Source organism: Numenius arquata, chromosome 4, assembly GCF_964106895.1.
Source record: "Numenius arquata chromosome 4, bNumArq3.hap1.1, whole genome shotgun sequence".
Taxonomy (NCBI): domain Eukaryota; kingdom Metazoa; phylum Chordata; class Aves; order Charadriiformes; family Scolopacidae; genus Numenius; species Numenius arquata.
In genome coordinates this window covers 33,718,916-33,736,733 of record NC_133579.1, presented here as the reverse complement: position 1 = coordinate 33,736,733, position 17,818 = coordinate 33,718,916, and the positions used below count along the sequence as shown (strand labels likewise).

The following is a 17,818-nucleotide window of genomic DNA, read 5'->3' as shown; positions in this document are numbered from 1 at the left end:
TCATGGCTGTGAAGAGCCATGTTCTTTGGTCCAAATGAAAGCTTACTTCTCACCAGAATGAGGTGCTTGTACTCCTGAAAGGTGCTCACTGCTCCCTCTGTAGCTTAACATGTAGGAATAAACAGCAAATGTGAGTCTCCAGGACAGTCAACATAATCCTCAGTGTCTGCCTGCATTTCCAGACACACAGGCAGGTTTAGACTGAGGCTCACTGTCTCTGACCTCTCTCTCCATTTCAACATCTGTGTTACTTTGAAAAGATGGGTGTTCCTGGTTATGTAATGCTAATAAAAAGACATCTATGAAGTCCATGTAACTCTTAGTTTAGCCTTTACTCTTTTATGTGTTTTTCTTGTGAGGTTCTCTTACTTCATGAGAGAAATTACTATCAGACATGGAATCTCATAGCTCAGGGAAGAGGCAATGTGACCTTTATTCCTTTTGTCTTCCAAAAATATATGAGATTTTAATTCCACCCTAACATGCTTCACGTTATTTCCAGACGCCCTCAACACTGTCATTCTCATTTACCTCGGTGCAGATACATTCAGGAATTTGTTGAAGAAACTTCCAGCTGATGGCATGTAGAGAGGCGTTACTCAGGGCCCACTGAGCTAAGCCCTCTAGAAACAGACAGAAAGCAATCCCGGATCACAAAGACTGACTTCCAAGCTCTGCTCTGGATATTTTTACAAATCTGAGAGCCAAACACTCTCATGTTCTGAGTCTACAACGTGTAGAAAATAGGAGGCCCAATTTTTCAGGACTGTGTCTTTTTGCAACCCATGAACCACATTGGCTTGGGCTACTCATCTTGAAAAAAAGGGAACAGGACAAAAAATAGCTATTACACCTACAGAATTTTTCAAAACCCCAAATTCCCCAAACAAGTTAAGGTTTCCTGTCTGTCCTATATAGTGTAGATATTGCAAAAACAAGGACACTTGGTTACAGGCACAAAACAGATGGAAAAAATCCTGCCTTTGTGATTGGAGAACGTTTGCACCTTTAAACGCTCGAAGTTGTTATTGATTTCCCCACCAGATGGAGTAGCATGTACAGTTTTGATGATTCCTGCAGACATGTGATTTACTTATTTGGAGTGCATACTGTATTCTTAGCTAGTATCATAGAACTATCTCTACTCAGTTCGGTAAATCAAAAATTCAACCTCCAAAGATTGCATAAAATCATTCACAAAACTGAGAATCTTCTTTCTCTCCAAAACTCTTCACAGGGCCTTTGATAATCTGAAGTAGGCTTTTATTGAGGTTCTGCTCACCCTCATCTCTTTACCTCAACTGCTGTCCAGCAGAAACATCCCAAGTTTCAGAGAATCCAGACATTCAAGTCAGTGTCAGAAAGGCTATGCAAGAATCATCAGATAATTCAGGTTCAAAGTGACCTTGAAAGGTTGTCTAGTGCAGCCTCTTGTTACCTACAACTCAAAGGCGGGTAACCTATGAGATCAGACCAGGCTTCTCAGGGCTTTATCTAAGGGAAAATATTCAAGGGAGAAGACTGCACAATCACTTTGGGCAACCTGCTCCAATTCTTGACTGTCCTCATGGTGAAAAGCTTTCTTCTTATATCCAACCTCTCTCATAAATTTCAACTTATGCCCATTTTTGCTCATTCTCCTGCCATGTATTGCTGTGAAAAGCCTGCCTTCAACTTCTTCATGACCTCTGTGTAGGTATAGGAAGACTGCTATTAAGCCTCCCCTTCTCCAAGCCACATACATCCAGTTCCCTCAGCCTCCTCTTACAGAGTAGTAAGTGCTCCAGCCTCTGACCACCTCTGATGGATTTGCTCGATGGATTTGCTCCAGTTTATCACTGTCTTTCCTGTATTGAGGGCCCTCAGAACTGGACATAACCAATCTCTGCTGTAAACCGACACGTTGTACCACTACTCTCCTGTATTTCCTGTATATTGACAGCTCAGGCACGGGCTAACTCAGATGGACTTTATACTTTTATGTCAAATGCACAGCATTACGTAGAGGAATATATGTAACTTAAGGATCCAGGAAATCCTGAATTCTAGCCCAGCCTGTGACACTGAATCACTGTGAGGAGAGGATTTTCCACACTGCTTCCACGCAAGGACAGCATACACCTCACAGGAAACATATATACAGAGTTCATCCTAACTCAGCAAGCCTGACTTGAGACAAACACTACTCTTTCTTCATTAATGTGGCAAAAGAACATACCCCCTAATGCCCTGGGATCAGTTTCAGAAACAGGTGTGATAGGGTGGAACCTACCCAACACTTTCATCTCAAGCTATAATTTTTGTGGAACAGTCAGGATGCCACTAGATCCCCTCAGCAGAAACCCAAGCAGTGCTTTCCGGCAATGAACAAAGGTGGGCACATACACAAAGAAACTGGAAGTGGCATTGATGGAGTGCAGAAATGGAAGCGGGGGCAAAGCACTGGCTTTGCTCAGATGTAAATGGCTTTATCCCACACACCGCAACAAGGAACGGGACCTGTGATTACTGCCCTTCTCAGCAAGCACAAGGAGACCTGTGCAAGACCAACCACAACCAAGAACAAGATCAAGTCAGTTCTTCAATGAACTACATCCCACATATGAACTTGAGCTATGCATGAATGATGTATCTCCTACAAAGCAGCAATTGCAACTAGTCAGGATATCGGGGGGGTGAGCAGAAGCCATGGAAGGGTTAGTCTGGCCAAAACCTGAAGACAGCAGACGGGAAGAATAAAGAAAGGATAGTAGTATTACTTGTTACTAAGAGCTAGTAAGTATTAGTGGGTTTTAGGAATTAATAATATCTCAGAGCAGCATTATGTTTTCTTTACTATTTTATTTCAAGACAAAATGTAGGTCTGCTTTTATTTTAAATTTACTTCCAGTTCTGAATCATAGAATGGTTCAGGTTGGAAGGCACCTTAAAGATCATCTAGTTACAGCTCCGCTGCCACGAGCAAGGACACCTCCCGCTAGACCAGGTTACTCAAAGCTCCATCCAACCTGGTCTTGAACACCTCCAGGGATGGGGCATCCAAGAATGAGAGACTGTTGTCTTCTGATGCACCTTAACGGTCTTACAGGGAGACTGTGCTACAGTGGTTTTACCCAGCAGCATCAAGTGAGGGTGAGAAGTGAAAAGTAAGAAGGGAAGCACTGCATGAAAGCTCTTATGTCATGGCAGGTGCTAGAAATACTTAGCATGGGGATGTTAATTAGGCACTACAGTAACGCTTGCAAGTCTGGGATCTGATGGTGTTAAGTGCACAGTGAAAACATCAAGACTTTGTATGTGGAAGTATTGCTTTGACTCCATGCGTTTATTCGTTTACAATAAAACAACTGAGTTACACCTGGAACGTCAGAACCTGCAGTGCCATCACTCTACCACTTTAATCTGCCTTTGCAGCTTTTTCACAGCTGGGTACTTCAGGACAACACACAGTAAGGCAGGATGTTGAGTTAGGAATGCATGCCAGTTCTTATGACCTGGTTCCTTGTCATCTGATCCATGAATTATCAATAGCAGTATTGTTCCCAACTAGCATTATCTGAAAATCACTGTCTTAAGGTAGACGGTGGAAGAACAGGCTCTGGAGCATTAATACAATTGTCTCACAGCGCTTACTACTAAACAGGGTGATTAGGGTGATTTAAGATACCGTCTTTTCACTACCTGATACTTATGCATTGTAGGGGCAAGGCAACACACTTCCTTACATCAGCATCATCTTCCTAAAGTACAGGCATATTTACATAGCCTGAGAATCAGCTACAGATTTTACTAAGCCTGGCATGACTACACCTACAATGTCACCTCTAAATGTGTCTTTTTAGATAGGCTTTTATTGCCTATATGGCAAAGATGAGTCAGGTGTAAACTACCAGACATCTGTACCCAAACTCCCTGGAAAACATCCATACTTCAGCCATTACGTGGGATCTGGCTGGTCAGCACTGGCAGTTACCTGGGATTACATGAATAGGGTTCTTCCTCAAAGTTGTTAGCATCTTGTCTACTTGAGAACGGGGAGAAGACCACCCAGCCCTGAGATTCTGGATGGACAAATGCTCCCAAGAGAAAGAACCAGGATTTTCATCCCAACCAACAATGAGCCTGCCAGAGGTTCTTAAGCCAGCAAGCAGGCAAGAGGGATGGGGGACAGGGCCACTTGTAAAGTTAGCTAAAATCTGCACCTGTGGAGACAAAGGGAACAGAAGTCCACAAAACACAGCAATCGGATACACAGATATCAGCTTGTAGGGGCTTTAACTCATTTTAGGGAGATATCCTAGAGACTGAACCCTTTTTTATTGGCAAAGAAGTGCCTGACAGAATGGTTACAGTTGTATTCATAAAGCCTCTTTTCCTTTCAGAGAATTAGTTCAAGGGAAGAAAGAATAAAAGGCGGGTATATATTTAGAAGTTTTCTTCTTTCTACTAGGATCACTGGGAATGCTGAGAGGAAATTCAGAAAAGCACACTTTTTAACTGAAATCATACCAGAAATTAACTTCTAGGTCTTGCTCTGGCCACCCAGTGCATGTTGTAGGCATCTTCTCAGATGGTCTGCATGAGAGCTACACATAACAGAAATGGTGTAGGCTATTGTGAAGTAAGAACTTTATGTAAGATGGTTTATGAGCCAGCAGATAGATCTGAATGCACAGGTGGCGAGTGAGAAATGAACAAGCAGAAGGCCTGGGAACACTGCCTAGTGAATTTTGGGAAGGCACTCACAAGCATGTCTGAGTTTTCACTCGCATCCTCCATGCAAAGCAGAGCATGGGGCTAGAGCCTGCTCTTATGTGAAATCCAGTGTCCCAACGCCAGCCTTGCACACAAGCCCAGACATATCAGGCTTTTTTGTGAGGATGCTCAACAACAGGGACAGGAGCTTAGAGTAAACCTGCAGTGATGCAGATTCATTCTCATGCTTCTGGCAGGAAGGTAATTGGTCTCATTATCTGCATTTTCAGCAAGTTTGTGAGGACACCAAATTTCAGAAAGTGGTAGTTCAGTTGGAGAATCACACTGTCATCCAAGGGACCTTAGCAGTATGGAGAAATTGGCCAACAAAACCCCTCTAACGTTCAGGAGGCACAAATGCAAAGTCCTGCACCTTGGATGAAGCAACACCATACAATAAGACATGGACTGACTCACCAGAGAGCAACTCTGCAGAAAAGGACCTTGGTGTCCCAGTAGACAAGCGGAGCATGAACCAGCAGCATGCCCTTGCAGCGATGAAGGCTAACCACACAGCAAGATGCACAAAAAGCATGTCAAGGGAAGTAATCCTAAAGATACTCCTTTATTTGACACTCACCTGGAACACTCTATTTTTGTGCCCCCAGTACAAAAGAAACAATAACAAGCTGGAGAATCTAGGAGAGGGCCACTTAGATGGTTAGGGGCTGGAGTACATGATGTACAGGGACAGAGGCAACCAGGTTTATTTAGCTCAAGAGGGCAAAGGGGGGAATGCTAGCTGCTGTCCTCACCTACCTAAGGTTAGAGAGTAGATGGAGCCAGTCTTCTCAGCAACGCACAGCAAAAGGATGAGAGGCAATCACTGCAAGGTCAAACAAGGGAACTTCTAATGGGATGTAAGAAAATAATCTTCATCCGAGAGTGGTTAAGCACAGGGACACGTGCCCAGAAAAACTCTGAAATCTCCCTCCTTGGAGATTTTGAAAATGCAATTGAACAAGGCCCAAAGCAACCTGATTCAGCTTCGACACTTGCCCTGCTGTGGGCAGGAGGCTGGACCAAAGATGTCCAGGAGTCCCTTCCAAAGTACATTTCATTGTGACCTACACACACACTATTCTGGAAAGCAGATGTTTGAAAAATCCTTCAAAATAAGAAACAAGAATAATTATTTGCAACCTGCAGCTGCATATAAGATAAAGGCGTCAGATCTCTGGCGATCCACATCTGAATGTGGATTTTGTCATAACTAAAATGGGTCTGTTCCATCCACTGTTGTTACTACCTCCCACATCTGGCAAAGTTCCCGCTGACTGGAAAAAGGGGAACATAACCTCAATATTCAAAAAAGGAAAAAAGGAAGACCCAGGGAACTATAGGCCAGTCAGCCTCACCTCTGTGCCTGGCAAGATCATGGAGCAGATCCTCCTGGAATCTCTGCTAAGGCACATGGAAAATAAGGAGGTGACTGGAGACAGCCAGCATGGCTTCACCAATGGCAAATCGTGCCTGACAAATTTGGTGGCCTTTTACAATACTGCCACAGGCTTGGTGGACAAGGGCAGAGCAACAGAAGTCATCTACCTGGACTTATGCAAAGCGTTTGACACTGTCCCGCACGACATCCTGGTCTCAAAATTGGAAAGACATGGGTTCAATGGATGGACCACTCAGTGGATCAGGAACTGGCTGAATGGCCGCACTCAAAGGGTTGTGATCAACGGTTCAATGTCCAGTTGGTGGCCAGTGACGAGTGGAGTTCCTCAGGGGTCGGTACTGGGACCGGTGCTGTTCAACATCTTTGTCGGAGACATGGACAGTGGGATAGAGTGCACCCTCAGCAAGTTTGCCGATGACACCAAGCTCGGTGGCGCGGTCGACACGCTGGAGGGAAGGGATGCCATCCAGAGGGACCTGGACAGGCTTGAGAGATGGGCTCGTGCAAATCGCATGAAGTTCAACCAGGCCAAGTGCAGGGTCCTGCACCTGGGATGTGGCAATCCCAGGCACAAATACAGGTTGGGCAGAGAATGGCTGGAGAGCAGCCCTGAGGAAAAGGACTTGGGGGTGTTGGTGGATGAGAAGCTCAACATGAGCCGGCAGTGCGCACTGGCAGCCCAGAAAGCCAACCGCATCCTGGGCTGCATCAAGAGAAGCGTGGCCAGCAGGTCACGGGAGGCGATTCTACCCCTCTGCTCTGCGCTCGTGAGACCCCACCTGGAATACTGTGTCCAGCTTTGGAGTCCTCAACACAGGAAGGACATGGACCTGTTGGAACGGGTCCAGTGGAGGGCCACGAAGATGATCAGAGGGATGGAGCACCTCCCCTATTAGGACAGGCTGAGAGAGCTGGGGTTGTTCAGCCTGGAGAAGAGAAGGCTCCGGGGAGACCTCATAGCAGCCTTCCCATATCTGAAGGGAGCCTACAGGAGAGCCAGAGAGGGACTCTTTGTCAGAAAGTGTAGTGACAGGACAAGGGGTAATGGTTTTAAATTGGAAGAGGGGAGATTTAGATTAGATATTAGGAAGAAATTCTTTACTGTAAGGGTAGTGAAGCACTGGAACAGGTTGCCCAGGGAAGTTGTGGATGCCCCATCCCTGGAAGTGTTTAAGGCCAGGCTGGATGGGGCTTTGAGCAACCTGCTCTAGTGGAGGTGTCCCTGCCCATGGCAGGGGGCTTGGAACTCAATGATCTTTAAGGTCCCTTCCAACTCTAACCATTCTATGATTCTATGATCTCTGCATCAGGGCATTATCCTACTCCATGGCACATTTCAGTGTAATCGGCAGTCTCCAAAGAAAAAGAGACAACTAGAATATAGAAGGAAGAAGAGAAAAAGGTCACAATACATGTCAGGGATGAGGTGCACTCAGTAGCTTCAAACCTGCTCCTCCTTTGCCTGCCTTCCTTTTCACCAACTTCTGAAATCAAAGCAGAAATCACAAATGCTATACAATTTTCCCCTCAATAAAAATCAGAAAGCCAAAAAGGTAGACAGTCTCTTCCTATAGCTCACATCCCAATTAAGAATAATTAATAGTATTAATGTATTACTAACAATGTCAAGTCTACAAAACACAGCCTTCTATGAAACACGTTTACATAAACAGCTAACACAGTAATATTAAATGCAGCCTTATTATCAAAGCTGGAAGTATATAACAAGTCAGCCTTCGAAATAACAAGAGGCATCTCTTTTTCCAGACAAAAAAAAAAAAAAATTTTTCTACCAACTCCTTCACAGAATCCATTAATATATTTATTAAACCATTTAGACCTCACCACATGACCTCAGTATAGCATCCACTCATGTCTAGCCAACACAGCTGAGGAAGAGAACACAAGCTGTTCTGTTTGCTTCTTTGCATTGCTGTCACGGTACAGACTAATAAGGGCGCACCGTCTTACATTTTCAGAGACACATCCTTTTGCATTTCTAAACTGATAAAGCAACCATATACACATGCATGCGTGTATCTATACAGATTTATAATATATATATGCCGGTAGTAATGGCATTATAACTTTCTGTGAACAATACTGAAGAGAGCTTACGCTAGTTTATGTTACGTTTGATAGGCTCAGAGAGCTTAAGAAACAGCTGGAGGTAGATGAGACATCGGAAAGAGCTGTCAGTTTCCTCTTGGAGGGTTATCTGATGTGATAAACAAACAAAAAAGTCCTTCTGCTACACAAGAGCTGGGCATGTATGTGACAGTCATGAATTATGCACTTGAATAACTGCCCTTTCCCTTGGCCCCTTCAAGAATGAGAAACATTGTGAGTGATTACCAGAGGCACAGAATTTATCGTGACATGATGGCAAAAGATGGGAGGAGTTCACATGCTATGTGCACACTACAAGAAAGGTTGGCCTGGATGTAACCAACTGGATACCAGCAAACAGTGAAGCCTAGAGCAGGGAGGGGAAAAAAAGGAGATTGTTTTTGTGTAGGGCTTCTACACAGACAGCAGAAGTAAAAGGTAGCTCTGAAACATCAGAACAAACGAAGACCCCCTCCCTACAGATCCACAGCTTGTGGGTGATTGACTTCAGCGTGCAGAAAGGTGCAAGAGCAAAGAGTAAAGCTTTTCCAATCATAAGGCATTTAGGAAGTCTAACTCTGCCCCTATTCTTCCTAGGTAACAAGTTAAAAGTGGGAGTCTTTTGATCAGAGGGAACTTCTACAGTCTCCCTCTTCTACCAGCTACCTGGTCCATCCAACACTCAAGAACACTGCCTTTCAGCTTCTACTCTTCTGTTACAACTGGACTGAAGTTGGGTCACATACTCGGATGTACTGCCGGGGGAAGGAAGGAAAGCTTGACTGACACAGATGTACTCATGTACAAAAGCACCATTTCCTTATAAAACCCCTTTTTCACTTGAGGAATAATGTAGCCCGAGGAGACTGGAACAGATTATTTTTTTTAAGTCAAGAATAAGATTCCAGTATCTTATCATATCTTCTTTGGAAATATATGTTCTTCCATATTTCCTGAACCTTTACTGTTAAGGAGACAAAGTAAAGATCTTTGTGGACCTAGAGCCTTCTATAGCACTTAAGTAGACTATAAAGATATTTACAATTTCTAACAGTCAGCTCAGCCAAGCTTGAATTTCAATCACATATGAGTAGGCATAAAAATCCAATCATAGAATTACCTTGGTTGGAGGGGAACTATCAGATGATGTAGTCCACCCATCAACCTAACACTGACAAAACCCATCACTAAACTATGTCCCTAAGCACTATGTCTGTCTTTTAAATAACTCCAGCGATGGTGACTCTCCTACCATTACATTTTGTAAGACAATTTTCAGTTTCTGCTCTAAGTTTTCTATCTTTCCCTCTTCATTTACACTAGGTATTATGGCATAAGCACAGCTCAAAGCAATTATCTTTATAGCCCTGAGACCACATCCCTTATTCTTGTTTTTGTTCTGAACAATTTATTCTTTTCAGAAGTAACGCTACTTTAAGAATCGCTTTAAAGGAAGGTGGTGATAAGAGAGGCTGCTTCTCCATGTCAGCAGTCAACACTTGCCTCATGCTGCATAACCAAGAATATTGTTTTCCCATTACAAGCTGATATTCAAACAGGAATCATAACATGAACAACAGGCTAAAATAATTATATCCAACTGTATGGAAAGGCCTGATTTGATTATCTGAATCTCAAGACCACATAAGCAGTGAGAAGCAACAGAAATGCTAATGCACCAATATGTATTTACCTCTAAAAACAGAAGGAAGAGCTCTCTGACTGTTTAAAAGGAAAATAAAGCACACCACCCAGAAGGAAACTGGAGTGATGATATGAAGAGACACTTAGCTGTATCTCAGCCTGTTTCCGTGTCCTGTTATTTAAAATAGAGCCATTGCTTTTCCAGTCCTCCCATTCCATTTTCCTCCTTAAGTCTCCTTGAAGGAGTCTGGACCTGCAGAAGAAACATGTCTTTGACAGTCATGCAATTATTTTTTTAAAAATCTGTTAGGTATCAGTTCATGTTATTCCTCAAGTGCAATTTGAAAAACAAGCATACTTACATAATTTTATGTATAATGAGCACTGAGTAAAGTTTAACTTGCATCTAAGAAATAAATCCAACTATTTTTCTGGAGTTAAGAGAAGAACATGACCAGCTCAGCTAGCATACCTCAGTTTTATTTCAACAAACATGTTTGTTACCTTTGCTTGTTTGTGCACCTGATTTTGCTCTCCCATTCACAAAAAAAAAAAAAAAAAATCTTCTGGCATAAAATGATATAGCAATGTACAGTATAGAAGAATCTGGTTTGAATTGTCAAATGGCATTTACTCAGAAATATGGTTATATATGAAAACCACAAGTATAATGTTTTAGTTGTGGTATGTGGGAATAGGAGGAAAAAATACAGTTAAGGCTGTTTCTATTTCCATATACAACTTTTATTGCGATACCTGCATTCTAATTGTACAGATACAAATATAAAATGACCCATGACAGACTTTAAACATGCCCAAATAGGAAACTGAGAAATTAATTCGGTATTAGAGCCAAAGTTGACAGGACTTCAACAGGTGATAGGAAGCTTCCCCAGTCTCTCCAAGAACAACCAGGATCCACCATATTTTTGGTCCAAGATGTATGCTTTAAGTTGGCAGCTGAGTCTATGAACGAGTGTATTTACCCCAGATGTGCAGCATAAACACAGAAGCAATAAAAAGAAGACTCATGACCAAAACTGGAACAGGCCCACTAAAAATAAAGAAAAAATAGGCATTAACATAAAAAAAGAAGTCTGCTTTGTCCAAAGGCCAGTCATTATCAGCCAAGTGAACTCATCAGTTCATAAGCAATTGTATGAGAAAACTCTTATTCCATTCCCACAGAAATCCCTGAAAGTACACAGAAATGAGAGCCAACTCTACTGAAAACTGCTGCTGCCCCTCTGTTTCAAAGATACAGCTTTACACACCCTAAATGTTACATACTATAAAGCACAATATAATAATAATAATAAAACTCCACACTTATTTAGAAAGTAATTAATGGTTCATTATTACTCATCATTGTGAAAACAATCTCCGGAAAATTATCTTCTGTATTTACTACTCAAATAGCCAACTGAGTAGAGATATCGTCAGATACAAAAACCAACAGAGTCCTCTAGCGGCTAGTAAATTTTTGGCATAAAATTCGCATTAGCTGGTTTTTTGGAGGTTTTATTTCATTTGAAAACAATGGCAGCAGTGGGTGAGAGACAGGAACTTCTGTTTTCTTGAAAAAGATACACAGAATGTCAAAGTTAACTTCATCATTAATTCATTACCTAAAATGCGTAAGTTAACAAATTTCTTAACTTTTTTCCACTTTTATACATTGTTTAGAAATTGTATAGTGATGTTTTTAAACAACAGCTTAATCTCAGGGTGCATGTTGAGAGACTAAATCAGCTGTTTCACGCTGTTCTGAGACATAACAATTACACGCACTATTACACAATTACTCACACTCAACACTGCTTCACATCACTCACTTCATACAATCTTATTTCTGATTTTCAACCTGCTATTGGGAGAAACACCATGAATTCTATTTTCCAGCCTGGATTACCCCCCGGGTTACTGTTTATAAGCAGGCAAATGTTACTTGAATACAAAGTAAAAAAAGAAACTGAAAATGGATTGACACAATCTACTAACTTATTTTTCTATGAGATCATGGTCCATATACTTTAAATGTCTGTAACTGTAATCTTATGTTGAGTTTTTAAATTCAATTATTATCTACCATACTTAGACTTACTTGAGTATGAGGAACCCTGAACATCGACATAAAACAATTAGCAAATAAACCGATGACAAAACTTGCAAAATGAAAAAAGTCCACACACACAGTGACTACCTAAACAACCCCTATCAAGGGATACCTTTCACTAAGCAACAGAATGTACTTCTCAATCCCCAGTGTTTCGTATGTATTTGAAGTTTATGTCTACATAATATAAATCATAATGGTATCAGATGCACAAAGTCCTTACACTGTATCTGAATTACTATTTAATTAATTTGAGGCTTCAGTAGTAGTAATATGTAAGCTACTCTTTGCTGAAGGCATGCAGGAATAGGGCAGCACCACTAACCAGAACAGAACAACACAGAGTAACCAGGGGGGGATTGTTTGTGTCTTTGGTGTTTTGGTTTTTTTAAACATGCAGATGACACTGATCCCTCTACAGAATTATCAGCTTTCCAATACTGACATGAGTATCTCCTTTCCTCCAGTCCCAAAGACAACCTGTTGAAACCTTGCAATTCTCCTCCATACACCTGAATCCTCTCAGCCCACCACGCAGTCCAAATAAATAAATAAACCAACCAACTCAGGCACCTCTAAAGATTTGGCAGTATGCATTCTCAGGATGTCTTTTGTAAGGCTGCATATTATACCACAAGCCCAATTTGATTCTCTATCATGACTCCACAGGAAACAATGCTTAGAGCTCCTTAAGCAAGAAAGTTCAAGACAAGATACAGGAACCACAGGTACCAAGTGCCATAGAAATATAGCAACACATTTGGATTTAATCTTCTTTTCAAACTATGCGATGCTTGAGCCAAGTTTCAAAGAGGAAAACGTCATATTCCACTCTAAACCAGATCCCCCACAGCACTCTTTTGCTAATACTGTTTTTAAAGACATATATATTTTGTAGCATCCTGTACTAGATAAATGTATGTTCCTAAGGTAAACCAAATGTGCTTATTCAACATATTTATTATTTCTGATGTTGAGTACAGAAACTAAATACTTGAAGCACCAAAGGTATAATTTCAACAATATAAAACTTTAGATCTAGAGTGCAATTCTCCTGATCACAGCTAGCATGAAATAACCTCTTCTCAGGTGTTTTTATGTATTTTTTCATAGTAATTTTAAGAGCTTATATTTTGAACAACGTGAGAAGAGAAAACACAAAAAAAACCCCACCACCAGGCTAATCTTTTACATTGCTTTATGCAGTAGTGATCTCAACCATTTTCAGAAACAAATTTGGCTGAAACACTTTATTGAAGCAACCATAACCCCTCTGTAACTCATTTTCATTTTTAAGCCTACTGGATAGGACAGATATCATAACAACTGGTTGCTATGGAAGAAAACATACATAGAAAAATACATGGAATGCTGTAAGCAAGAAAGTTGCTCCTAAGCCAACTTGCTTTTACGGATTTGTTTCTTCTATTAAAAGCCTGAACATACAGCTACCTGTGGCAGCTTGCAACAAGAAACACTCCCAGGGTTCCTAAACCTTAAAATTGGGAACCACTGTGTTGCAACATAAGTAGAAGGGGAAATCTATCTACTGACCTGCTTATACTGAAGACTAAAATGACTGAGTGGCCATTCAAGCTGCTTTGACAGCTTGCATCACAAGTCTATTAGAAAAAAAAAAAATACGTCTACCTAATGATAGAACACTTCCATTTTTTCTCTTTTTTTTTTTTTAAAAAAAACCTGAGTTTTAGAAGACCAAACACCACAGAAAATAGTTGCCCTGCCTATCTGCATAGATTTGCTCTGGAACACTTTTGTTGCTCATTGCCTTTATCTTTTCTTTGCCTTGTCTCTTCTCTGGATTCAGAATGGAGAAAGCAAGACCTGCAGTAGCAGCACACCACTACGCTGATGGTTTGCTCTAGAGTTTAGTGTCAAGCACATATGAAAATTAAAATACGTAAGACAACTTCAGAGGAAGGACTAATCACAGAACAGTCACTAGACTATCACCAGCCCTTCCCCAAACAATTTGTTCGTGCAGCTAGCAGAAGCCCTTTTAAATGTCTCCAAAATAAAATAGTAATGGATTATAGAAAACAGAAACAATAGGGACATCCCTGAGTGTCTTGAGTCTCTTCAACTCAGTAAAATCGAGAGGCCATGAAGTATAACTCTACAAGAAGCACAAAATCCCACTCAAGGTATGACTTATCACACACCCATCAGCTGAAATACACTTCTCACCTTTGTGACCCAAGTATTAGGCTGCAAAGCTTGTTTGGGAAACTGATCCGAAAGATTCAAACTGGCCAAAAAGTAAAAACCTAGGCTCTCTTTACAGCTTAAGGGACACTACCACCAGATATTTGACCATAATCTCAGAATATTCACCCTGTAAAAACAGAGATCTACAAGGTATCAGAATGCTATTCACTTTGCAAGCTTAACTAAAATAATTTATCAGCAGCTTTTTAATAAAAACACCCGAAATTCTGCAAGCATGTGGCATAGCAGTTATATTATGTTTTTAAGTGGGGGCGCAGAATCACAACATATCTATTAGTAAAGAAAAAACAAAAGATTAATTAAAAAAGAACAAAAACATGCATGTAGATGCCTAAATTCACTGTGACAAGTAATCTTTCCCAACTTCAAAGGGATTGCTTGCAGTCTTCAAAGACCACTCAAGGTAAGTCTAGGCAATTACAAAATATAACTTGTACCTACCTTTTTGAAGCCACTGTAACTTTAAAAAATACCTCTCCAGGTTTACAGATTAAATAAAACACTTCACCCCAAATCTATTCAAGTAGCCATCAATTCAGCATGTTTTCCCACGCAGACCAGAACACCGATCTCTCAATCCAATGACTGAAAGACTACATAAGTAGGTGAAATATACAGCCCCACGCCTGCCACCACCCATATATCCAACTTACACTTTGAGCCCTGGAGAGTCCTCAGTGTAGAATCGCCACATCCCACCAGTCCCCGTGGAAGTGGCGCGGCCTGCACTTCTCGTCCCACAGCTGGCATTCTTCCTTTAGGGGACAACGGGGCGAAAGAAAAACCGAAACGCATTAGCAGTCTGCCAGCTTCCAGCACTAACCACCCCAAGAGACTCTGCAGAAGCAGGACGCTTGAGGCCACCAGCCTGTGCAGCCAGGCGAGCGCGGTGGCTGGCTTAGCACCACCTGGGGCTACACCCAGCCGCACCGAGGGCTGACGAGACGCACCCATAAGCGCCCTGCCCGTATGTACCTCTGCCGGACGGTGGAGCCCGCCGCGCGGGGAGCCACGGCCTTGCTGGGGGAGCGGCCGGAGGAGCCGACGCTGGTAGCGCTGGGGTTGGGCCCGGGCTGCAGAGAGAGGAGAGAAGCGGGAGGGGGTGTGAGGCGGCGGCGGACACAGCCGGGAGGAGAGGGAGCGCCTCAGCCACCCCCTGCCCGGGGCAGAACCTCACCATGGCGGCGGCGGTGGTGGCTGGGGGGGTCGCACAGCCTCACACACACTCCTCTACGGCCGCTCCGGCCACGTCCCTGCCTGCAGCAGGCCCCGCCCCGCCCCGCGCCTCCCGGGACCCGGCGGCTGCCCGGCACGATGCCTGAGCAGCGCTGGCCTCTTTTCCCTCCCCACCTCCCTTCAGCGGCCGCTTTCCGAGGGAGCTGCCTCCGAACGACGCCTCGCTAGCCCTCGGTCCCCCACCGGCGGCCGGGCCGGGGCGGATGAGCCGGGGAGACAAAGGACGAGGCGGCGGGCAGCGCCGTGGGCCGCCTGGCGGGTGTGACGAAGGAGAAGGCCCGGGAGGAAGGCTGACGTGTCCCGCTGTGGCCGGCGGGCCGCGCCTGCGCGCCGCTGCCCGGTGCGGTGCCGGCGGGCGGGCCGCCGCTCTCCCCGCAGCCAGCCATGGCGGAGGCGGGCGGGGAGGGCCCGTCGGGCCCGTCCGTACTGTTCCTGCACCCGGACCTGGGTCTGGGCGGCGCGGAGCGGCTGGTGGTGGACGCAGCGCTGGCGCTGCAGGCGCGGGGCTGCCGGGTGCAGATCTGGACGGCGCACTACGACCCGGCCCGCTGCTTCGCCGAGACGCGGGGGCTGGCGGTGCAGCGGTGCGGCGGGTGGCTGCCCCGCAGCCTGTGGGGTCGCGGGCACGCCCTGTGCGCCGCGCTGCGTATGGCCTTCGTGGCTCTCTACATCCTGCTCCTCAGCGGCGAGTCGGCCGACGCCTTCGTCTGCGACCAGGTACTGCTGTCGCCATTAGCCGCCCCGGTGCTGCGGTGGGGGCAGGCGGAGGGTGCCGGCGAGCTCTCGGGCAGCTGAGGAAGCCTTCCGCCTTGGGAGGAGATGCATGGAGGCTTGGTGGGGCCTGGGCGGGGAAGGAGTCTTGGCGGCCTCTCAGGCCGAGGTGAGGGAGGAAGTCTGAGGCGCAGCAGGAGACCCTGGGTGAGGGAGTGCAGCTTGTGGAGGGGAGAGGGAGGAGGCAGTTGGCTTGCAAAGGGCCAGCTCTTGGGTTGTGGCTTTAAAATTATGTGTACGCGCCAGCAGCACTAACGCAAATAGTGAACCTCTCTTCTTGTCCTGTCTCTCCTGGTTGTGCTAGGTGTCTGCCTGCATTCCTGTGCTTAGGCTGGCCAGAACCCGCAAAAAGATTTTGTTTTACTGTCACTTTCCTGATCAGCTTCTGACCAAGAGAGAATCTCTCCTGAAGCGCATCTACAGATTACCGCTCGACTGGCTGGAAGAGTACACGACTGGCATGGCAGACTGCATTGTTGTGAACAGCAAGTTCACCGCCAGCGTGTTCAAGGACACATTTAAGTCTTTATCTCACATAAACCCAGATGTCCTCTACCCATCGCTCAACATCAGTAGCTTTGAAACAGTCGTTCCTACGGACATAGATGACCTGATACCCAAAAAGAAGAAGTTCTTGTTTCTTTCCATTAATAGATATGAGAGAAAAAAGAATCTAGCATTGGCTCTTGAAGCTTTGCACGAGCTTCAAGGAAGACTTGATTCTTATGAGTGGAATGAAGTTCACCTGGTTATGGCAGGTGGTTATGACCAGCGACTCCTGGAAAACGTGGAGCACTATGAAGAGTTGAGGAGACTTGCAGCTAAGCTTAGTGTTAATGACCACGTCACATTTCTGAGATCATTCTCAGATGAACAGAAAATCTCTCTTTATAGTAACTCTGTATGTGTGCTTTACACACCAAGCAATGAACACTTTGGCATTGTTCCTCTGGAGGCAATGTATATGAGATGTCCAGTTATAGCGGTTAATTCAGGCGGTCCATTAGAATCAATCTTGCATAATATTACAGGGTTTTTATGTGATCCTCTGCCAACACAATTCTCTGAGGCCATGGAAAAAATTGTGAGAGATCCTCTCTTAAAGGACACAATGGGAGCAGCTGGGAGAGCCAGAGTTATGGAAAAATTTTCCTCAGAAGCATTCACAGAACAGCTGTACCAATACATATGCAGATTAACACAATAAAATTATATTCCTATATTATATTTTACTGCTTTGTATCTCATTTGTATAGGAGACCAGTATTCATTGTGATTATGAAGAAGAACCCAGGACATCTGAGTTTCCTTGTTATGCTTCTTGTGCTGCCTTATGTCACTCAATGCAAAGAAAGAGCAAAATATGTCCCACTGTCTCATTAGAAGGTTAAAATTTTCGTGTGGTAGGCTGATCCACTGTTGTAGGTCTCTTGTCTACTGTGCCTTGGAAAAATGCATAGTTAAATGGCAGTAACTTACTAGGAAATTATTGCACATTTTACTTTCATACTGGGCAGTATGTCTGATTCAACTTA

The 17,818-nt window shown here is 43.9% G+C and overlaps 2 protein-coding genes across 2 annotated transcripts; one reads left to right on the top strand and one right to left on the bottom strand.

Annotated features, from left to right (window-relative positions):
* Positions 1-10,375: 10,375 nt before the first annotated feature.
* SEC61B (SEC61 translocon subunit beta) lies at positions 10,376-15,540 on the bottom strand. Its single transcript, XM_074146736.1, has 4 exons — positions 15,454-15,540; positions 15,252-15,349; positions 14,930-15,031; positions 10,376-10,964 (listed from the first exon to the last, which is right to left on the bottom strand). The coding sequence occupies exons 1-4, from the start codon at positions 15,454-15,456 to the stop codon at positions 10,877-10,879; spliced, it is 291 nt and encodes a 96-aa protein (XP_074002837.1). The 5' UTR covers positions 15,457-15,540; the 3' UTR covers positions 10,376-10,876.
* A 313-nt stretch (positions 15,541-15,853) lies between these two features.
* On the top strand, positions 15,854-17,509 carry ALG2 (ALG2 alpha-1,3/1,6-mannosyltransferase). Its single transcript, XM_074146812.1, has 2 exons — positions 15,854-16,229; positions 16,588-17,509. The coding sequence occupies exons 1-2, from the start codon at positions 15,897-15,899 to the stop codon at positions 17,488-17,490; spliced, it is 1,236 nt and encodes a 411-aa protein (XP_074002913.1). The 5' UTR covers positions 15,854-15,896; the 3' UTR covers positions 17,491-17,509.
* Positions 17,510-17,818: the final 309 nt, after the last annotated feature.